At 42.3% G+C, this 24,548-nt stretch overlaps 1 protein-coding gene across 16 annotated transcripts in view; it reads left to right on the top strand.

Moving 5' to 3' along the window:
- zbtb38 (zinc finger and BTB domain containing 38) overlaps positions 1 to 24,548 on the top strand; it is an 86,457-nt gene that overhangs the window by 60,483 nt on the left and 1,426 nt on the right. For 13 of the 16 annotated variants that reach the window (XM_073041456.1, XM_073041459.1, XM_073041464.1 and 10 more), the window contains one exon: positions 1,989 to 7,165. In XM_073041456.1, the coding sequence (XP_072897557.1) occupies positions 1,989 to 6,104 (4,116 nt within the window). In that variant the 3' untranslated portion in view covers positions 6,105 to 7,165. Of the gene's footprint in view, positions 1 to 1,988; positions 7,166 to 22,607; positions 22,823 to 24,548 lie in introns of those variants that run through there. The other 3 variants (XR_012098407.1, XR_012098408.1, XR_012098409.1) reach the window with 1 other exon arrangement.

Here is a 24,548-nt window from a genome sequence, read left to right as displayed (position 1 = left end):
CTTTCCCATCTGTGGCAGTGCCTAGAGATGTCACATCAAAACAGAAAATGCTGGAAATACTCAGCAGGTCAGGTGACATCTTGTGAGAGAAACACAGGGCTGATTTTGGGTTGATAATCTTTCACCTGTAGGTCCCTCCCCCTCCCCTTTTAGAACCCACTAACCGTAGTGGAGGCGGATTTCCCTTAGTCTTCAGGCACTGCCCAAAGAGAAAAAGATGGAGTTGTGTGTGTATGTGAGAGGCACACTGTCTGAGGCGGCTGTATTTTTAGCGCTGTGCAGCTCAGTTGAATGTAACTTGAGGGATTTTTTGCTGCATTGCAGGTTGTTCTGAATTCTCAGTCCTGGATGAGACAATTCAAGCCATCTTGTGCTATGCTTCCCCTGATCCAAATGGTTCTTCTGGTCTCCTTGACATTCAGGACCTCTGTAATGAACATATTTCACTATAATATTGCTCTTCATAAGTTCTTGCGCTCTGCTCCTCTCCCTCGAACCTTCTGACTTCCCCATAGCAGCTGTAACTTTCCTGCGATGGGTTAAGTGCCTTCTTTGTAGGCAGTTATGGTAAATTTAACATGGTCTCATTGAGAATCATGCAGGCCAGCTGCTAGTGTTTCTGTGTGTAGGCACTCTTGCTTTGCATGATTAATTTTGACAATTTTCACAATATTTTAAGGAGGGCCTGATTTTGACACTAAATGCAGTGATTTGTGCACAGAAATATGCATAATATCCAGTTAAATTTGCACTGTCAGTGGATCTGTCAAACAGTCACTGTGGTTCACACCATAGATGCCAACTGCCTTCTTTCAATGGTGAAGACTTTCTGTCTTTAATCTGTTTGCAGAAAATGTCATCCAGTAATCAAAAGCACTTTTCTGACTGTAGCCTCCTTGCTCATCTTTTTTGTCTTAAATCTTGGGATGAATTTGAACAGATGTGAATCTGCAATGTAAATAATGTCATAGCTGAGGTATTAGGTACATGTAATTCTTATAATTAGCATTATAACTTTAATATTGGGTGGAAGTAAGAGCAATCGATTTAGTCCCCATCCATATCAACTGCCCAGAAGAAAATGGTCCAAAATCTCCAACTGTTAAAGTAAAGTGGAAGTAGCTTTCTTTCAAAGGTTATAAGGAGAGATTGGATGGGCTGGGTTTATTCTTTCTGGAGTAGAGGAGGCTGAGGGGGTGACATTATAGAAGTTTATAGACCTTATGAGGAGGTATTTCTTTAGCCAGAGGATGGTGAATCTGTGGAATTCACTGCCACAGATGGCTGTGCAGGCCAGGTCATTTGGTATATTTCAAAACAGAGGTTGATGGGTTGTTGATTAGAAAGGCCATCAAAGGTTATGGGGAGAAGGCAGGAGAATGGGGTTTAAAAGGAAAATAAATCAGTCATGATTAAATGGTGGGGCAGACTCCATGGGCCAAATGCCCCAATTCTGCTCCTATGTCTACGGTCTTGTATCATATACAAAAGACAGCAGATGCCAGAATTGGGAGCAACAATTAATTTGCTCAAGGAACTTGGTAGGTCAAGCTGCATTTGGTGAGGTGGTGGGAAAGGAGCTATTGATACAGTATTTCACATTGAGTTTCTGCATCAGGGTCATTAATGCAGAGGGAAGATGAATGGTATAAAGGTGATTAGGGCAAGGGGTGAGGAAAGAGCTAGTGCATGATAGATATTATGTTAGCCCAAGAGTTGTGAGTGTGGATTTTGATAGTTCCTATGCTAGTATGGACAGGCAGCTTACCATTGAATAAGATGCACTTTTAATAATGGGATTAAATAAGCTTTTCTTGTTTGCTTGCAAAAGCAGCCAGGATAGCACTACGCCTGTAATAATGACATCATGGGAACAAATGTTCTCACTTGTTTCTACTAAAATGAGATTAAGATGGATCTTTAACATGCACGTGGTTGGAACTCGATCAATATCTAATATTGATTAAATTCATTTATTTTCCTTCCAGATGACTGTCATGCCATCAAGTGCAGATATCATGGACAACTCGCACAGCCAGACTGTCCTTAGTTGCTTGAATGAACAGCGCACCAAAGGTGTATTCTGTGATGTCACCATTGTTGTGGAAGACACAAAATTTAAAGCACACAAGAATGTTTTGGCAGCGTCCAGTGCTTACTTTAAGAACCTTTTTTCCAGCCAAGAATTGTGGTTGGTCGGTCATATCCTTGAATTGCCTGACTTTAAGGCAGATGTGTTTGCAGAAATATTGCATTTCATCTACAGCTCAAAGGTGGTTGTCAAGGGATCTGAGCGAGTGAAAGATCTTGTGGATGGTGGAAAAAGGTTAGGGATATCGTTTCTGGAAAATCTGATGCCCACGCCCCAGCAACACATTGCGTCTCTGGATGTTTTGTGCAGCGCGTCTCCCAATTCCACTCGATCGCTTTCTCCTGCTTCTTCCCTTTCCTTATCAGCAGGTTTCCACAATCTGAAAGCAGAGGCCTGCAATCCTGTCTGTGACAAAGGCAGTGAAGAGTTTCAGCCTGCTAATGGGCCCCGCATCACAAATGCGTTTTCCATTTTCAACATGCAGGATGGCAGCGACTTGTACTTTCCACTTGACTTAACAGCCAACGTCAACAAAAAAGTAGCAGAATCTGATAAGCTGCCCATGGTATGTGTTCCCCAGGATACAACTAGAGCGCAGCAAAAGCCTGCTCAGACATTCGCTGAACATTCCTATGCTGTGTTCTCCTCCAGAAAAGATCAGCAAAATGGTGAACACCATGGTCTTCAAGAAGTTTTACAAGAAAATGACAGCCCTTTATGTAACAGTAGTTGCACTGCTACTGGCACTGGAAGCAGGCAGGACGTTCATCCTGATTTGCAAGGCCAGATTTGCAAGCCGAGCCAACCACCCCAAGCTGCCACTTCAACTGACTTCAAGGTTCTACGATTCAATTTAAATGTTCTGCAGACCGCAAGCAAAAGTAGTCCGGTAGGCTTTGTGCCCATGGCTGAGCCGTTAAATGAGCCGACCTTGAATTCACAGGAGGCTTCAGGTAGAGCTACAGATCCAGAGAAATGTTGCCCTACTGCGGAAAATATCAGCCAATCAGGGCCCGATGCTGCTTGGTCTGAAGCGGCGCCAGAATCGGAAAGCCAAGCTGCTTACAGCTGCAAGTACTGCCCGCGGTCCTTCAGCACTCGGGTTTCATTGAATGTCCACTCCCAGATCCACACGAGCCTCTTCGAAAAGCCCCTGTCCTGCAGGCACTGTGGCAAACCGTTTGTTCATCTCAAGAGGCTCCAGACGCACGAGCACCTTTGCAGAGGGCCAGGATCCGTTGCGCCTGACTCTGAGTCCACAGACGAGCAAGTGGAGAACTTTTCCAGCGACAATGAAGTCGCCAGAAGCGAGGAGGATGTAAATATGATTTCCTATACTTCAGAATCGGAGAATTCCAACAAGCGCTCGATAAACTTGGTACGGTCAAGGCGAGGTAGCAGCTCACCAGACCCAGAACATTTTGTAAAGGTTGTTGATGGACACATTTTGTATTTTTGCAGTGTTTGCAAGCGCTCCTACGTAACCTTGTCCAGCTTGAAGAGACATGCCAATGTTCATTCTTGGAGAAGAAGCTATCCCTGTCATTACTGCAGTAAAGTATTTGCTTTGGCTGAATATCGCACCAAACATGAAATATGGCACACTGGTGAAAGGCGCTATCAGTGCATCTTTTGCTTGGAGACCTTCATGACCTATTATACTTTGAAAACCCATCAGAAGTCTTTTCACGGTATTGACCCAGGTCTCCCCACAAACAAGAAAACAGCCAATGCTGGATATAGAGCCAAGATGTATCCATTCAAACTCTACAGGCTTCTACCCATGAAGCTGCAAAAGAGACCCTACAAGACTTACACACGATCAAGTCCAGAAAATTTCAACAGGAATCAAACTATCAGAGTTTCTTCAAATGTTGATCTCGGTAACATTTCCTTTGACAATCCATCGTCTGCTTCAGAGGATTTGCAGGACAAGTTGATCTCTTCAGAGACCATTCCTTCGGAACACTCACTTCATTTTGCGTCAGCTCAGGATGGGCGGAATGGAGGAGAAGAGGCACCACCTCGCCTGTCAGGAGCCAGTGATGGCCAATTCAATGATCCCTTGCTTCCTTGGGCTTCCACAGAAAATGAAGCTCATCATGGTGAAAACCACTGTGTTGAAATTGAACAACAATGTTTAGCCACTGATGTTAATACAACAGGTCCTTCTGTTATTAACTATGGGCATACAGCACCCTCTGTGATAATGCATAGCAACAGGGTTTCTTCTGTTATAAAGCATGGAAATGCTTTTTCTTCTGTCATTGCATATAGTGGTGGTAATGATGGTTATCAAACGTGTCCTAAGACCAGTGTTAGTAGTGATCCTTCAGATACAAAAACAAGGAAGAACACTGCTAAGGAAAGTCTTAAACTACAGAATAAAGGTAGTTATAGGAAGACTGTAGAATCAGCCAAGGGAAGTGGACAGCTTTCAGGACCAGGAGCTGCACATAAGAACCGTTCAAGTACTTTCTCCGAAGGAAGCCGGACAGAAACCTACATTGCAAAGCCTGCCTGCCCTGGAACCTCCGCTGACAACCAGGTAGCCCCTCTCTGCCAAATTACTGTGAAAATTGCGGATAAAGCAGTTGTGCAAAGACACATTGCCGGCTCCAAACTGTTCCGTAGAAAGGGCCGGAAGCCAAAATGGATGGTGTCAAAAGAGGAAAAGGTGGCTGAAAATTTCAAGATGGAGGAAGATGAAGATCAAAGTATGAAGTCAGCTGGCTGTCCTGATCCTGCTGGAAGTAATGCGGATCCTGCAGGAGGCGTAGAAACGTGCGATGAAATGAGCGATCATGATTCAAATGACAAACTTTGGAGACCGTACTATAAGTACAAGCCAAAGAAGAAAGCTAAAGCATTTCACAAAATGAGAAAATCTAGGTGGAAAAGACAGCATGGATCTAAGGACCATATCCTTCCTGACTCTATATCTAGCACAACTGAAGAAAAGGATGTTCCTGAAGAAATTGCCCATAATAACATTACTAGTGATGAATCCCAAAACTGGAGTAATCAGCTTGATAATAGAGTAAAACCTATTGAAGAAAAACTAGAAAGTGACCTGAAATGGGGTGCAACTAAAAAGCCTTACTCATGTACCCTTTGCGCAAAATTATTTTCAAACCCTTCTACTCTGAAGACACACCTAAGGTGTCATACTGGTGAACAGCCATTCTCCTGCGAAACTTGTGGACGCCGATTTTCAGTCCAAGGAAATCTCCACAAACACAAACGCATTCATCTGGGTATGAAAGAGTTTGTTTGCATGTACTGTGACAAGGCCTTCACTTTGAGCGAGACCCTGAAAACGCACGAGAGGATTCACACGGGCGAGAAACGGTACCGTTGCCATTTTTGTCCGCAACGTTTCCTTTACCTGACGACAAAGAAAAATCATGAGCAGAAGCACTTGGAAAAAAAACGTGCTCAACAGGAAGGGAAAGAACATGTATGCTTCCAGTGCTTTAAAATATGTAAAACTGCAGCTGCACTTGGTATGCACCAAAAGAAGCATGCAGTAAAGCCATCTACTCAAAAAGATTCTCAGGTATTGTTGGACTACAAAGATGACCAACACACAAATTTGAAAACAGAATCCAAACACAAAAGTAGAGCAGAGGCAGAGGATGAATACCCTCTGCCAACCACATCTGGAAATGATGACCAGATGAATTGTTCGCTCAGTTCAGAGCCATTGCTTCCCGCCACCCAACCTGAACTGGCACCCGTACCACAGCAGAATAATTGTGTTGCATATCCATGGACAGCTGCTCACAATGTGGGACCACGTCACTTACAAAGAACGCTGCCAGAGAACAGTGAGAAAACGTGGAAAGTTCACCAGCAAAGTCTAGATATAAATCTGCCTCTTTGTACAAATAGTTCATACAATCCGCATGACAGTAGCCATGGAGATGATGAAAGACTTGCTTTCTATCAACGTGCTTCCGAAATGTTTTATAGCCATCAGGTGGAGGGGATAGTGTACAAAGCTATGTGAAAGGCCTGGTCGAGAAACGTATGTGCTTCCTTGGACTCTGGAATGATGTAGCAATATTCCCTGAAATCCAACATATTTAACTGAAAGGTTTCTGTGATTCCCCAAGTGTGGGCAGTAGTATATTTTGATGATGCTGAAAAGTCAGATGTTTAGTGAAATTGAAAAAGAATTCAAATTTCCTTTTGAAGCTTAATGATTCCACCTTTTTGTTGTTATGATGCCCTAATTTCCTCTGGGAAATGTAATCCATTACTATAAATTTGTTAAAACAAAAAAGAATTATGTTTTCATTGCCTTATGACAAAGTGCAGAAAGGCAAATCCTTGGTGTAAGAGGAAGATCAGAAACAAAATTAAATAATTTATTTTTAATGAAAGAAAGGGAAAGTAGAGTAAGTATAATATGGCAAATATCCAACACATTTGAGTTCTAAAACATGAGAAAATATTGAAAAGAAACAAATGATGACCATGACCAACCTAGCAGTAGACTTATTCCAGACTTTGTGACTGCACATGTATACATGGTGACCTCTATGTATGTATATAACTTTTTTACTACATTAATATATAACTGGATAGATTTATTCATGATCTATTCCATGTTCATGAGTAAAGGTCTATTGAAAATATTGTTGTCTTGAAAATCCAGTTCAGTTGAAACTTTTTTCCCCTCTATTTTATACAAAATGAGACTTAAATCTTGGTGAAAGAAAAATGAACTGTTATGTCCCTTTGCTCTTTCCTAAAGTGACACATACTTTAGTTTTGTAGGTTTTTTTTTACCATAAAACAGTTACAAAGATTTAAGGAACTTTCCTATTGTACATAATGTGATAATTTGTACATAATTTCATCCTGTAAACTTCTTGTGGCAGCCGTTAGATTAACATTTCACATAATTAAATGTAAAAGAGTTTGGTTGTGTCAAGCCAAATATTCATTCTCATGGTGAGGAAAGGGATAAAGTTACTTTTGGATAAAAGTATGAAAAGACATATGAACACTGTAATGATATTGATGGAATTGATTTGATGTAATAAAGCAAATTTAAAAATGTAATTTTTTGTTTTTTCTTCTTGGTGAACTATGTGCAGCATTCAGTTCATTCTCTGTAACTTGTTTTAACTTTGATCCACAATTGTGATGGAATTTAATTTTAGGTAGTAAATCAGCATGAAGCATTTAGAGCTGATGATAGAGACAACATAGCCCTTTTTATTGAGTATTTTAATTAGTATTTTTCTGGAGCATTATCAATATACTGAAGCATAGTTTGATTTATAAACACTTCCATTTCATAGTGACCATAAGTGATTTCATTTTATTAAGTGATGCAGCACAATGAGCCCATTCCATATAACCATATAACAATTACAGCACGGAAACAAGCCATCTCGGCCCTTCTAGTCCGTGCCAAACGCTTACTCTCACCTAGCCCCATAACCCTCCATTCCTTTCCTGTCCATATACCTATCCAATTTTACTTTAAATGACAATATTGAACCTGCCTCTACCACTTCTCCTGGAAGCTCATTCCACACAGCTACCACTCTCTGAGTAAAGAAATTCCCCCTCGTGTTACCCCTAAACTTTTGCCCCTTAACTCTCAACTCATGTCCTCCTGTTTGAATCTCCCCTACTCTCAATGGAAAAAGCTATCCACGTTAACTCTATCTATCCCCCTCTTAATTTTAAATACCTCTATCAAGTCCCCCCTCAACCTTCTACGCTCCAAAGAATAAAGACCTAACTTGTTCAACCTTTCTCTGTAACTTAGGTGCTGAAACCCAGGTAATATTCTAGTAAATCTTCTCTGTACTCTCTCTATTTTGTTGACATCTTTCCTATAATTTGGTGACCAGAACTGTACACAATACTCCAAATTTGCCCTTACCAATGCCTTGTACAATTTTAACATTACATCCCAACTCCTATACTCAATGTTCTGATTTATAAAAGCCAGCATACCAAAAGCTTTCTTCACCACCCTATCCACATGAGATTCCATCTTCAGGGAACTATGCACCATTATTCCTAGATCATTTTGTTCTACTGCATTCTTCAATGCCCTACCATTTACCATATATGTCCTATTTTGATTAGTCCTACCAAAATGTAGCACCTCACACTTATCAATATTAAACTCCATCTGCCATCTTTCAGCCCACTCTTCTAACTGGCCTAAATCTCTCTGCAGACTTTGAAAACCTACTTCATTATCCACAATGCCACCTATCTTAGTATCATCTGCATACTTACTAATCCAGTTTACCACCCCATCATCCAGATCATTAATGTATATGACAAACAACATTGGACCCAGTACAGATCCCTGAGGCACACCACTAGTCACCGGCCTCCAACCTGACAAACAGTTATCCACCACTACTCTCTGGCATCTCCCATTCAGCCACTGTTGAATCCATTTTACTACTTCAATATTAACACCTAATGAATGAACCTTCCTAACTAACCTTCCGTGTGGAACCTTGACAAAGGCCTTACTGAAGTCCAAATAGACAACATCCACTGCTTTACCCTCATCAACTTCCCTAGTAACCTCTTCAAAAAATTCAATAAGATTTGTCAAACATGATCTTCCATGCACAAATCCATGTTGACTGTTTCTAATCAGACCCTGTCTATCCAGATAATTATATATACCATCTCTAAGAATACTTTCCAATAATTTACCAACCACTGACGTCAAGCTTACAGGCCTATAATTGCTAGGTTTACTCTTAGAACCATTTTTAAACAATGGAACAACATAAGCTATACGCCAATCCTCCGGCACCATCCCCGTTTCTAATGACATTTGAAATATTTCTGTCAGAGCCCCTGCTATTTCTACACTAACTTCCCTCAAGGTCCTAGGGAATATCCTGTCAGGACCCGGAGACTTATCCACTTTTATATTCCTTAAAAGCACCAGTACTTCCTCCTCTTTAATCATCATAGTTTCCATAACTTCCCTACTTGTTTCCCTTACCTTACACAATTCAATATCCTTCTCCTTAGTGAATACTGAAGAAAAGAAATTGTTCAAAATCTCCCCCATCTCTTTTGGCTCCACACATAGCTGTCCACTCTGATTCTCTAAGGGACTAATTTTATCCCTCACTATCCTTTTGCTATTAATATAACTGTAGAAACCCTTCGGATTTATTTTCACCTTACTTGCCAAAGCAACCTCGTATCTTTTAGCTTTTCTAATTTCTTTCTTAAGATACTTTTTACATTCTTTATATTCCTCAAGCACCTCATTCACTCCATGCTGCCTATACTGATTGTAGATATCTCTATTTTTCCGAACCAAGTTTCCAATTTCCCTTGAAAACCATGGCTCTCTCAAACTTTTAACCTTTCCTTTCAACCTAACAGGAACATAAAGATTCTGTACCCTCAAAATTTCACCTTTAAATGACCTCCATTTCTCTATTACATTCTTCCCATAAAACATTATCTCAATCCACTCCTTCTAAATCCTTTCGCATCTCCTCAAAGTTAGCCTTTCTCCAATCAAAAATCTCAATGCTAGGTCCAGTCCTATCCTTCTCCATAGTTATATTGAAACTAATGGCATTGTCATCACTGGACCCGAAGTGCTCCCCAATACATACCTCTGTCACCTGACCTACCTCATTCCCTAACAGGAGATCCAACACTGCCCCTTCTTTGGTTGGTACCTCTATGTACCTCTACCTCTATGCTGCAAAAAACTATCCTACACACATTTTACAAACTCCAAACCATCCAGCCCTTTTACAGTATGGGCTTCCCAGTCTATGTGTGGAAAATTAAAATCTCCCACAATCACAACCCTGTGCTTACTGCAAATATCTGCTATCTCCTTACAAATTTGCTCCTCCAATTCTTGCTCCCCATTAGGTGGTCTATAATACACCCCTATAAGTCTTACTACACCCTTCCCATTCCTCAATTCCACCCAAATAGCCTCCCTAGACGAGCCCCCTAACCTATCCTGCCAGAGCACCGCTGTAATATTTTGTCTGACAAGCAATGCAACACCTCCCCTCTTGTCCCTCCGATTCTATCACACCTGAAGCAACGAAATCCAGGAATATTTAGTTGCCAATCACACCCCTCCTGCAACCATGTTTCACTAATAGCTATAACATCGTATTTCCAGGTATCAATCCATGCTCTAAGCTCGTCCACCTTTCTTACAATGCTCCTGGCATTAAAATAAATGCATTTAAGAAATTCTCCACCTCCTCCTCTCTGTTTATCACTAACAGTGCAAGCAACTTTACTATCTTTTTCTTCCTTCTCTCATACATCTGTTCCTACACTCTAGTTCCCCTTCCCCCTTGTATCTAGTTTAAATCCACTGGAGCCTCTCTAGCAAACCTACCTGCAAGAATATTTGTCCCCCTCCAGTTCAGATGTAAACCGTCCCGCCAGAACAGGTCCCACCTTCCCTGGAAAACTGCCCAATTATCTATAAATCTGAAGCCCTCCCTCCTGCACCATGTCTTCAGCCACGTGTTAATCTGCACCATCTTACTATTTCTAAACCCACCTGCACGTGGCACTGGTAACAATCCTGAGATTGCTATCCTGGAGGTCCTGTCCTTTAACTTGGCACCTAACTCCCTAAATTCACCTTTCAGGACCTCCTCACTCTTCCTACCCACGTCATTGGTCCCTACATGGACCACGACATCTGGCTGCTCACCCTCCCTCTTGAGAATACTGAGAACTCGATCCGAGATATCGTGGACCTTGGCACCAGGGAGGCAACAGACCATCCAGGATTCTCGATCTCTTCCACAGAACCTCTTATCTGTCCCCCTAACTATCGAATCCCCTACTACTGCTCTCCTCTTTTCCCTCCTTCCCTTCTGAGCTGAGGGTCCAGTCTCGGTGCCAGAGATGCAACCACTGCAACTTGTCCCTGGTAGGTCATCCCCACCAACAGTATCCAAAACAGTATACTAATTGTTGATGGGAATGGCCACAGGGGTGCTCTGCTCATTCTGTCTAATCCCCTTCCCTCTCCTGACAGTCACCCAACTACCTGTCTCCTGACTCTTAGGGGTGACTATCTCCCTGTAGCTCCTGTTTATTTCTGCCTCTGCCTCCCAAATGATCCAAAGTTCATTCAGCTCCAGCTCCAGTTCCCTCGCACGGTTTGTCAGGAGCTGCAGCTGGATGCACCTTTCGCAGTTGTAGTCATCAGGGACAATTGTGCTCCCCCTGACTTCCCACATACTGCAAACGGAGCACTCAACTGCCCTAACTGCTGCCTCCATTACCTACTCCTAAGCTAATTAGATTAATTAAAGGAGCTTACCCGGCCTTACCTCTTGGAGTGAAGCTCGTCCTCAGCCTCTGCTCGCCAAAGCCTTCCTACTCTGTTTCCCTCTACTATGTCACCCACTCCATTAATCTGCTCGCTTTTTAAACTCTCCCGCTGTCTCACGGGCCGACTTTCACGCACTTGCGCAGTCGTGCCCTGTTCAAACTGCCCAATTGTATCCATGTGATGATTTAACCCTACTAACCTGTACATTCTTAGAATGTGGGAGGAAACCGGAACACCCAGAGGAAACCCACGCAGTCACAGGGAAGAAGACAGTGGCAGAAATTAAACTCAGGCCACTGGTTCTGTAAGAGGACTGTACTAACCACTACACTACCATGGTGTCCCAGCATCCAACAGCAACAACTTGCAATTGTGTAGCTCTCGTAACTTCAGAGAAAAACTTGCTTCACAGGAGTAATAAGACTTAAAATTGGCACTGGGCTAAAAATGGGAGATGTAAATAAAACCTTAGTTCAAGGATTTTTTTAAGATGGGACAGAGAGACAGAGGTTTAAGGAAGGATCTTCAGAAATTTGGGCCATGTCATTGCCACATATGAAATGAAGGTCACGCAACAGGCCAGAAATAGAGGAACATGCAGTTTTTAGAGAATCCAGAGATTGAGAAATGTTCACCCTACGTCTCTTCATGATTACCAACCATATACATTCGTTGAAAGTAATTTAGTAAATCATTCCACTCAATAAAGTTTATAAACCCAGTCAGAGGTCCTTTGGCAAATACTTAAATATCCACTTCGACAGTTATGTTGAATGCAATTTGTAACTCATTTTTTTCTTTCTAGCATCAGAGTGCTGCAGGCTGAACATTCAGTTGTAAATTGATTCCTGCATAGGAAAGAATGTCACTTTAACTTGCTGCATCATAATTTGTGGAATTTAACTTTAGCTAAAAGTCAAAAGGATTTTATCAAATACACCTGAAAGTCTGTTTAAATGTTCTGCGTGGATGCTGTTCTTCCACTAATTCAGTCACCTCTTCAAAAATATCAATCGGATTTCTCAGACAGGACTTACCTTTCTGCAAATTCATATTTGTAACCTTCAATCAATTAAAAAATGTGCAAGATTTCATTTGTCTGTCATTTATTCCAGCAATTATCTAACCACGTTCTGTTCTATAGTTCCCTGTTTTGATTTCCCTTCTCTGTACCTGTCATTCTGTTTTTGAAGACTGGGGATTATTTTCCAATTTAATACAGTATGATAGTGGAAGGCGATGGCTAGAATTTAACTTTTCTTCTTTGTTTAAAATAGAAACATAGAAAACCTACAGCACAATACAGGCCCTTCAGCCCACAAAATTGTGACAAACATGGCCCTACCTTAGAAATTACTAGGGTTACCCATAGTCCTCCATTTTTCTAAGCTCCATGCACTCTTTGCCTTCTATGGGCAAGCCAGTTCTGGACCCACAAAGCAATGTCCCCTTGGATCCCATGCCTCCTTACTTTCGCAATAAGCCTTGCATGGGGTACCTTATAAAATGCCTTGCTGAAATCCATATATGCTACATCTACTGCTTTTCCTTCATCAATGTGTTTAGTAACACCCTCAAAAGATTCAATCAGTCCCTATTGTATCCGCCTCCACCACCATTGTCGGCAGCCCATTCCACGCACTCACTACTCTTTGCATAAAAAAACTTACCCCTGACATCTCCTCTGTACCTATTCCCAAGCACCTTAAACCTGTGCCCTCTCGTGTTAGCCATTTCAGCCCTGGGAAAAAGCCTCTGACTCTCCACATGATCAATACCTCTCATCATCTTATACACATCTATCAGGTCACCTCTCATCCTCCGTCGCTCCAAGGAGAAAAGGCCGAGTTCACTCAACCTGTATTCATAAATCATTCTCCCCAATCCAGGCAACATCCTTGTAAATCTCCCCTGCACCCTTTCTATGGTTTCCACATCCTTCCTGCAGAGAGGCGACCAGAACTGAGCACAGTACTCCAAGTGGGGTCTGACCATAGTCCTACTTAGCTGTAACATTACCTCTCAGCTCCTAAATTCAATTCCATGATTGATGAAGGCCAGTACACCGTATTGTCTTCTTAACCACAGAGTCAACCTGAGCAGCTGCTTTGAGTGTCCTATGGACTCAGACCCCAAGATCCCTCTGATCCTCCTCACTGCCAAGAGTCTTACCATTAATACTATATTCTGCCATCATATTTGACCTACAAAAATGAGCCACTTCACATTTAAACAACACACACAAAATGCTGGTGGAGCACAGCAGGCCAGGCAGCATCTATAAGGAGAAGCACTGTTGACGTTTCGAGCCGAGACCCTTCGTCAGGACTAAGACTACGTTAGTCCTGACGAAGGGTCTCGGCCCGAAACGTCAACAGTGCTTCTCCTTATAGATGCTGCCTGGCCTGCTGTGTTCCACCAGCATTTTGTGTGTGTTGTTTGAATTTCCAGCATCTGCAGATTTCCTCGTATTTCCACTTCACATTTATCTGGGTTGAACTCCATTTGCCACTTTTCAGCCCAGTTTTGCATCCTATCAATGTCCTGCTGTAACCTCTGACAGCACACCACACTATCCACAACACCCCCAACCTTTGTGTCATCAGAAAACTTACTTACCCATCCCTCCACTTCCTCATCATTTATAAAAATCACGAAGAGTAAGGGTCCCAGAACTGATCCCTGAGGCACTCCACTGGTGACCGACTTCCATGCAGAATATGACCCATCTACAACCACTCTTTGCCTTCTGTGAGCAAGCCAGTTCTGCATCCACAAAGCAATATCCCTTGGATCCCATGCTTCCTTACTTTCTCAATAAGCCATGCATGGGGTACCTTATCAAATGCCTTGCTGAAATCCATATACACTACATCTACTACTCTTCTTTCATTAATGTGTTTCGTCATATCCTCAAAAAATTCAATCAGGCTCGTAAGGCACAACCTGCCCTTGACAAAGCCATGCTGACTGCTCCTAATCGTATTATACCTCTCCAAATATTCGTAAATCCTGCCTCTCAGGATCTTCTCCATTAAATTACCAACCTCTGAATTAAGACACCGGTCTATAATTTCCTGGGCTATCTCTACTCCCTTTCTTGAACAAGGGAACAACATCCACAACCCTCCAATCCTCCGGAACCTCTCCCGTCCCCATTGATGATGTAAAGATCATTGCCAGAGGCTCAGCAATCTCCTCCCTCACCTCCCACAGTAGCCTGGCATAATACCTAATCTCAAAAATATAAAATTCCACCTTCTCACTGGGTAAAGCTTTAAAAAGAAAAAGGGGGGGGGGAAATGGGGGTGACTTAATACAGGTGTGCAAGATGATAAGAGGAATAGATCAAGTGGACAGCCAGATAATTTTTCCCAGTGCAGAAATAACCAATACGAGGGAATATAATTTTAAGGTGACTGAAGGAAAATATAATGGGGAATGTCAGAGGTAATTTTTTACACAGAGAGTGTGTAGAACGACCTGCCAGAGCTGGTGGTAGAGACAGATACATTAGGGACATTTAAGAGACTTCTAGATCAATACATGGACAAAAGGAAAATGAAGCCTATATAGGAGGGAAATGTTAGATCAGGGGATCCCAAACTTTTTTATGCATTGGACCCTTACCATTAACCTGACAGGTCCATGGACCGCAGGTTGGGCACCTCTGTGTTATCTTGGAATGGGTTAAAAGGTGAGCACACCTTGAAGGGCTGAAAGTCCTGTTCTGTGCTCTTATGTTTTACATTTAAAAAGAAACAAACAAATCGGGCCAATATCATGGATGGACATCTGATCCTGACAGCGAATTGAGTTCTACATCTTAACATTGAACTCAAAAGTCTGTGACACACCCAGATGGAAGATGAAGGTGCTGTTTCTCAAGCTTGTGTTGGACCGTAGACTAATAGTAGGAGAGGGGTGGAGTATTAAAATGGCAGAAAGCAGGAAGCTCTGTGTCACCCCTAAGTATTGAAGGCAGGTGCTATACAAAGTATTTACCCAACCCACGTCTGGTTTCTCCAGTGTAGAGGAGACCACCCCGTTAATACGTAATTGCCCAGATTGGAAGAAGCAAATTAGTCCTGCAACTGTTTTTAAAGTCCACAATGTTTTCTATCATTTTGAGGTTAAAGTTGAGGAGAGAAGCACATGTTTCATTGTAACATGGGAATATTAAATACAATACAAATGAGTGGCAGGAAAATATCAATATTTGACATTTATAAGGTTGATTATTCACAGACTCGTCTGTCAAAATACAATCAGCTGATCTTGAGTAACACACACGAAATGCTGGAGGAACTCAGCTGCTCAGGTAGCGTCCATGGAAAGGAATAAAGAGTCAATATTTTGGGCCTTTTCTGGATTGCTGCCTGTGGCATTGGAAATTAGATAAGGAGACCTATTGCCATGTTGTGTATTCTGCCTATGTTTTAAAAAACATTTTGGTAATAACAACGCAGAGGACAGCAGAGATTTGCAGAAGATACGTCTACTGCAACACCAGTGACCAAGTGTGGTGATGAGTGTGGCATTTCCCCCAGGTCCTCAGTTTCTGTCCAATATCCCAAAGATTTTAATCAGTAACTGTAACCTCTCCTAGTGTAGGATTTAGGCAGAAGTATTAGAAGTGTTGTAAGGTTATGGGTGAACAGAGGCGATAAGAACATTCTGAGACATGCTATATACTCCATGGCCGCCACTGTGGGAAAACCTTCATGGCATCTTCATGGAAGAGAATTGCATTAAGGAAGTGTGAGCAAATGTAAAATGGTCGCTGGATGTTTCTGAACAAGAGCATGAGGTAGAATTTGCTCTTTCTGATCATTATGAATTGCTAGAGACGCTGGAAGTGATATGTTGTGCTGTCATAGGGCCATAGGGTATTTCTACCTACTCAAGGGTAGACAAGGTTGTCTATTATTGGAAAAAAAAGAGCAGAAAACTACAGTTGCTGAAATACAAAGATAAGACAGATCAGAAATTCAGGCAGAATCCGAGGAGAGAGAAATAGATTTAGTGGTTGAGATCATTGATTCTTCGTCCTTGATTCATGCTGAGGGTTTCTGGCTGTTTGGTGGAGAAGCACTGGTTAGTGCCAATGTGCCCTGGGCTTCAGTACCTGGACAGTATGGTGCAGAAACGCAGTATGTGGTGGATTCAGTGCTGGATTTAGGGCAGAGACTTTCTTTAACCAGCATTAAAAAGTTGATCATTTTCTTTCTTTTTTGATTAATACAGTACAGTTTTAACTTGTAAGATAATTTACATAGCTTGAAGGTAGTTTAAATGAATATTTAACACTTGTTAATTATTTAAATATCGTTTGCTTGTTTCTGAAAGTCATTAAAGAAAACAAGTGGGGAAGTCCACGGACAGGACTTTGGTTTCCACCTACACTCTTGGTTCATTCCATCTTATTGAATCTCAGCAACAATGCTGACAGGAAATTGGAAACCACAAGTCTGTAAAATATAAACATGACGGCAGGCATCCCATGTAAAGCTAATGCAAGACAAGGGCAGGGTCCAATGCTATCTGACTCACTGTCTTATCTGAAAAATTATGCTTTGGAAAGTACAATATTCCCTCATGACTGCATTGAAGTTGCAGTACAGATTTTGACATTATGTCTATGGAGCTTTTGCCTTTTGTTTGAATGACTCTGTAATGGAAGTCCACCTTATGGGGTGTTGTGTGTGTGTGTGTGTGTGTGTGTGTGTGTGTGTGTGTGTGTGTGTGTGTGTGTGTGTGTGTGTGTGTGTGTGTGTGTGTGTGTGTGTGTGTGTGTGTGTGTGTGTGTGTGTGTGTGTGTGTGTGTGTGTGTGTGTGTTCGGTTAGTCTTGTGAGACTTTGGATCTGTGTCCTCTCCAAGGTTGTATGGAAGCATGGCAGTTGCCCATGCAGCAAGTTTCCCCTCCCCATGCAAGGGAAGGGCAAGGGCCGATACAGCTTGGCACCAGTGTCATTGCAGGAGTTGACAGAAGGAGGTTGAAGGCAACGTCGGACTGCCTTAGGGACTCCAGCTCCGGATTTGTCCTCAGGGTTTACTCCCGAAGCCTTTCCCATGAGGGGTATGGCCGCAAGGCAGCGGAGGTTTGAAATCTGAGTTTTCCCTCTCTCAGATGGACTGCCTTCCCAGGCTGATGAGCTCCATCTACCCGAAATAAGCTGTACTTGTACCTAAATCCCTTAAAACTAAATTAGCTTAAAATTCATACAGATAATGTAATGATACTTCCCACACATTTTGAAATAAGTGTTGCTCAAACGAATTTTGTGTTTTGTCTAAATATAGGCAGTATGCAGCAGGGAAGACCACTTTGGTCTGCAAACCTGAAACAGCTAACATATCTTTGCAGCCACACAGGTTTAACATCAGAGTTTTATAAGAAATCCACAATAATTCCAGGCCTCTGATCCACACTTGTAGTGACGAAGGACATCCAGTGTCCAGGCCCTCACTCCGCATTTGTAGGTCAGTGGTGTGGACATCTGGAATCTAGGCCTTTGCACCCAAAGGCCAGTGACATAGATGTGTGATAAAAAGTCATCTGTGGATGCCAGGCTGTCTCAGACCAGAGGGTCCTGGGATCAAATGTTTGTGCAAGCAGGAGGCACAAGGGTCAGTGAATCCAGAGTTCAGGGTCTTGTCATCGGGGATCAAAACTCAAGATCGAAGTCGATCAGAAATCCGGAGGCTGAAGATGGATGGTGAAAGCCTGGAGATTGCAGGCCTGAAGGCCTATCCTATACTGGAGTTGGAGGACCATCAGCCTGTGTGGGTGGGTGGGCGGGAGGTAAGGGCTTGTCCTGATGTTATTATTTTGTTGCTTGTGGTGTTCTGTTTTATTGTGTTTTAAGTTGTTCTGCTGAGCTTTGCGGGCATGCTATATTGGCACTGGAATGTGTGGCGACCTGATGTGTGTTGGTAGTTAATGCAAACATCACATTTCACTGTATGTTTCAATGTATATGTCATAAATAAATGAATCTGAATTTGAATTACATCATTTGACAATGGCCACCAATGTTAAATGATGTAATTCAGGTCACTTTTTTAAAAGAACAAGCAGATATTGCTTACGTTTAAGAGGACCACAACCTTGTCGCAGGATTTGGAGGCTTACCTGCCTCAATGACCTGTAGAGCTATGTTGGCTGGGCTCAGGGCTTTACTCTTCGGCTCTTGGTAGGGTCACCCTAACAAACAGGTCAAAGGGCAGCGGCCAGACTAAGTGCGCTCCACCGGTCCTTCAGGTTTGGGGGTTCAGCTCAGGGGCCAATAACCCTGACTGATGAAATGAAATTTTTGTGGAAACAGCATGAGTGTCCCTGAGGCTCCACCTGGGACTTGTATGACTGACAGCAGCGAAATCCGAGAGGGAGCTGCTGACACGATGAAGGAAGAGCTGAACACCAGCATAGATAGAGGACATTCACTCCCGCTCTAAACGCCAGTGGCGTAACGGGCAGTAGGTTGAGTAAGTGATTTTGCTTGCATTTTGGACCGCAGTATTTGAACATCCAGCAAACTAATTAAATCAAATAATGCCTTCAGCCCCCTCCCCACCCCCCACCCCCCGTAGGTCACCTGGCCCTCAAAGCCCTAAAAAGTGAAACGTTTTCTACATTTATTGCAATTTCTCAAAAAAAAGATGTTATCATCTGCAAGATGCTGCAAGTAATCATCAATGCTTTATCAGATCTGTCAGTTGATGTGGGTTCCCTTGGGATTGTGGGGAATGAAAACTGGAAGGACCCAGGTCATTAACAAGTTGCATTCTTATCTCCTGATATGCGTGCTGTCATACGGGCAACAAGGATCAACGTGCACCCGTAACCCGAAATGACACAATTCTGGTTAATTAATGGTTAGTAATAAGAGCTCTTGCCTGAGATATTATCGTTAATTTATTGTTGTTAGTTGTTGGTCCTTTAATTCTGGCCCCTCGAACAATTCCAAATTTAATTGTGTTCAATGAAAAATTCAATTTACATAGTACCATTAGTGTAACAAATTTCTTGCTATTTTACTTAGAAGTACTTCTTAAAAGAAGCACTTCATATTACTCTAGACACAATAAATTACTTGAAAGCCTTTTGCTTGGAATAACAGCCATACAACACAACATCTGTATGCGTGACGGCATAAAAGGGTTATAACAAAATGTTCCATTTGTGAATTGAATTCACCTTGTTGTTTGCATATTTCTTCCAAACTCTCTGAAGACACAGAATATCTTCAGTGAGATAAGATATGAGTCATTAAGCTGCTTTATGTTACCTGCAAGTGAAGCTATTAAAGAAGATTACAGTGAGTAACAACTCTAAATAATGAACACACTCCGCTTCCCCCACATTGGCAGGTCATCACTCTTGATATAAACAAAACAAGTACACGTTCAGTATTGTAGCTTTCTCACAGTCTTCACTGAGCCTACCTGCTTTTCAGGATCCTGTATTTTTAAAACAATCGTTTCCATCTTTATTTTGTTGAAACGCTCTCTTTTCACAGCCTACTATGGTTGGGCCCAAGATGGGCCCAAAAGTGTCCTGTGTGTAATAACTTCTCTAGTAATTGGCTCCAAAATAGAGATTACATGGTATTCTGAGGCTTTAATAATGTTGAAACAATTTAATTAGAAGGTTGACAAGAACATAAAACATAAATATACTTTTCATGTAAGCTGTCCCCACCACAGGACAGCTGGCCCGGGGAAGCCATAACTTGTTCACAAACATGGCTGGTATGTCATTAGGGATTTATGGAGAAATCTGTACTATATATGGTGTGAATAATTGGGACTTGCAGTCAAAATGATTGGGAACCACTGAACTAGACTGGGTTTCAAAGGTACATTTAATGTCAGAGAAATGTTTACAATGTACATCCTGAAATTATTTTTCTTCGCAAGCATCCATGAAAACAGAGGAGTGCCTCAAAGAATGAATGAGAGTTAAAAGTTAGAACCTCAAACCCTACCTCCCCCCAGCTACCCCCTCACACGCACAAACAGCAGCAAGGCAACAATCAACACCCCCACCCACCAGCAAAAAAGCATTGTCGCCCCCCCCCCACTGAGCACTCAAGTGTGCAGCAAAGCATTAATAAAGACACAGGCTTGCAGTACCCCAATGACTACTCGTTCACCCAGTAATTCAACATACCACAGGCTCTCTCTCTCTCCCCCCCCCCCAATGAGGGAAAAAGGGGTGTCCCCATTTCACAGCGAGAGGGGAGACATAACAAACAGCTCGCGGATTTTTGATGTTAAAAGTCTGTTGTGTCACTTTTTCTGAGCTCTGAGGCTAGAGAATCAGCCCCAGAAAGGCTCGGGTCTCTGGACGCGCAGCCAGCAGCTAACCCACTGCTCCCAATGTTCCGTGTTCTCCCGTGAAGCCTCATTCAAGGGGCTGTGGTGAACTAGATATACCTGTCTGACTGCTCCTGTGGCTCCTCCCAAGACCCTGCTGACTGCCCCTGTGGCTCCTCCCACAGACCCCTGTATAAAGGCGACTGTGGCCTGCTGCTCTCCCTCATTTTCCCCAGGATGTAGTGTTGTTCTTCAGTCAATAAAAGCCGATATCTCACTTCCTAAGTCTCGGCGTGAGTTATTGATGGTGCATCAGGGGCACCGGCCTTGTATCAGCCCATCTCCAGAGCCACAAAAACTCAGCACACTGAAGGCACGCTAGTCTTCCAGTCCGCATCCTTAGGATATCAAAGGGCAGCCAGTCGTGGGGCTCTGAGAGCGGGTCCCATTCCCGCAAAGAACCAAAGTCAGAGAGTAACTCCAGGTCAAGGTCTTCAAAGGACTTGAAAAGGGAAAAAAAAAACAGATATCAAAGATGGAAATAGAGCTGCTTCTGGAGATGCAAACAAAAGCGCTGCCGTTTAGAGCCATTGAGACTTTGCTCTGCCCTCCGAGTATTGAATATTAGCAAAATTAGCTCATATTTTTAAATATCACAACTATATTTTAAAATGCATTCTGATTTTCTTTGACGTCCACATGATAACGTATTAGAGCCAGACCAAATAACTTTTAGATAGTTCTTATAAAGAGCACACAGTCATTATTGCCATATTACTATTCAGTAGGAGAAGAGTTGTAAGAAATTGAAATCCATTTTATTTAATATTTTTGGGGGTAAATGCTTTTCAAAATATTCTTAAACTTGGCAGACATATTTAACAGCAGTTATTTCAAATTAGATACTTCCACCAATGTGCCTGAAAGGACATTTAAAATTATGACTCGCCAGCTAGCCCAACTACTCTGAGCTGCATTCACAGTAGGCCGCTATGTGCTCTGTTTAGGGTTGTAAGTGCTATAAAATGACTGGCCATTGTTTTTCTGTCTGTTCTATTTAGGATGTTTGAATAGCAACATTGGAGGTGAGCTGCACTTCTGGTAAATATGAGACATATAGATTCATAGATTGGGAACTGTCTGGAGACATGTTAAAATTGATTTTCCTCATTCGTAATTACAATGACTCAGCAGTGTAGGCTTTAGCGTTGCTATCAAACATCTTGCAAGTCTCAGCTAGCCTTCTGAGTTCTGAGCTTAGCACTTTAGCCATGGGTTTTAGTAATAGGATATAAAAGTTAATAGTCTTGGGTGTATTTATTGATAGGATAAAAAATGTTTTTAACAGCTATCTTTCTCCTGAGTCCTCACACATACCCATATGTTAAAATAGGATGGATTTAAAATAAATTTTGTGGAAATACTGGAGGGATATTTTGTGCCTCTATAATATCATTGCATTTGAAAAATGAGGTGGGGTGGGGATATCAAAATATCAGGAAGAAAGGAAGGGCTTGTGTTCCTGCCCATTCCAATTTTTCAGTGGAAACTGGCCTAGTTTGCCAAAACCTACTTGGAAACAGGTGGGCACTCTGTAGGTGTACGTCAATGAGGCTCCAAGTATGTGATTAATGCCACAATACCTCTGCACCGTCAGACCACAGAGAGTGCAGTAAAGTATCTGCCATTTGAAAGTGATATTCTCACATGCGTTACTAAAGCTGAAGAAAGTTATCGAGATATTTTGTCTTGTATCACGTGGCTTTCATTTTGTAATTTAGAGATCGCTGGTGGCTTTGTAGTCGGTGTGTTGCTCATATAATTGCAATTATTCTTTTTTCATGTAGGCGATTCTGGAAATTCCACCGGCACATGTGGGAGAAACAGCTGCAGGTTGCTGGAGGAAACTGAGCTGCAGCTGGAGGGAGAACAAATAGGAAGAGATGTGTTCACACGAGCACAGACCCAGGACAACACACTCAAAGAAACAGTGCATGTGGATACAGTCCTCCAAGGGCACTGTGATATGATGCAACTAGCTACCACTTTGAATATCTTCTCGGTACCCAAGCCCTCTTATAATTTGGGGTAGAATGGTGATCAGGGACACCTGCTACTTGTCCACTTTGTCCTTATCTTACTACATTTTAAGAACACATAATTATTTAATTCAAAGGGTCAAAGGGCTTACATTATCGAAGTATATGACTCTGAAATTATTCTTCTCCAGATAGCCATGAAACCAAGAAATAAAAGGACGGCAGCAAGATAATCAACCCCCAAATCCCCCCTCCCCGCACAAAAAAACAAACAAAAACGAAACAGGCACATTGATCCCCCCCAAATCGCCCTCCCCCGCACACAAAAAGCAAGAAGGATCGAGCGAAAAACATAACAGTATAAAAGATCTACGAGGCTGGAAAAAAAGTCCAAGGTCCAAGTCCGCATCCAAAACGCAGGAAATCTGGACAACATTCTCCGGGCACAGCAGCAGCTTCTCCCCTCTCCTATGCACAGCAATCCCACCGGCAATCAGAAGGCAGTCTCCCCTCTCTGGCAGCAGAGTGATCCCTCCAGCGATCAAAAGGCAGGCAGCTGACACTCACCTTTTGTTTTCACCTATATGTTTCAATCTCCCTCACTGCCTTAATCAGCAAACAATGGAAGCTTTAATTGGTGAAATGGAGTCAGGTGTTGGCTGGTGCCCTGTCTCACGCCACTTCTCACCACGAGGTTTGGGCACACTGCCTCTGCCTCCTAGAATCCCCGCAGAGACTGCAGAGCGCTGAAACACCAAAACGATCTTTAGACTGTCAATCACAGTCTCCAACAGTTCCAGAATCACACTTAAGACGAAAAACTGAAGTAAAATACATTAAAAGAAGTGAAATATATTGTTTCATGATCTATCCAGAAGACATTGACTGTGGGAGCATTTTACGCAGGTGCCACTTTGACCAAATTCCCTGCCTTAATCACAATGCAACTATCTCAGAAACAGCAAACAAGTCAAACCCAGTTATCCCTACTTGTGGCATGGATTTGTCTGTTTTGGAATGATCACCTTATGCAATTGGATAAAATGCCCTTGATTTTAATGCTCTTGCTTTGAGTTTATTCAATGATTCTTTATTGTGTTAAACACTCTTCCCAACCTCCCTCATTCTCTTTATGACCCAAACTGCCACTTTGCCTCGTGTCCTTCACTCTTCCCTTTGCATCTTAACTTTCACCATTTCTCAACAATTCACACCCTTTAAAATAAAAGTCTACAACCCTTGTAATTCCGTTTATTGCAACGCTGGTCATAGTCTAGTTGATGCATACACTATCAAAAAAGGAAAATCCTTTTTTTTCTCAGAATTGGTTCACTGAACTGTTCTCACAATCTATGGATTCATTTTCAAGGGTTTTTTCATCTCGTGGTCTTGATATTTATCGCTTTTATTCCATGCTGTCATCTGCTGGGACAGCAGGGTGAGAGCAGCTGATGCCAAGAAGATCGATAAGCTCATCCGGAAGGCTGGTTCTGTTCTGGGGGTGGAACTAGATTCCCTGGTGGTTTTGTCTGAACACAGAAATCTACAGTACATTACAGGCCCTTCAGCCCAAAATGTTGTGCCGACCTGTAGCCTACTCTAGAAACTGCCTAAAATTACCCTACTGCATAGCCCTCTATTTTTCCAAGTTCCATGTACCTATCTAAGAGTTTCTTAAAATACCCTATTGTATCAGGCTCCACCACCGTCGCCGGCAGTGCATTCCACGCACCCACCACTCTCTGTGTG

Source organism: Hemitrygon akajei, chromosome 3 (genome assembly GCF_048418815.1).
Source record: "Hemitrygon akajei chromosome 3, sHemAka1.3, whole genome shotgun sequence".
Classification (NCBI taxonomy): Eukaryota; Metazoa; Chordata; class Chondrichthyes; order Myliobatiformes; family Dasyatidae; genus Hemitrygon; species Hemitrygon akajei.
This window is presented reverse-complemented; position numbering and strand designations above follow the sequence as displayed.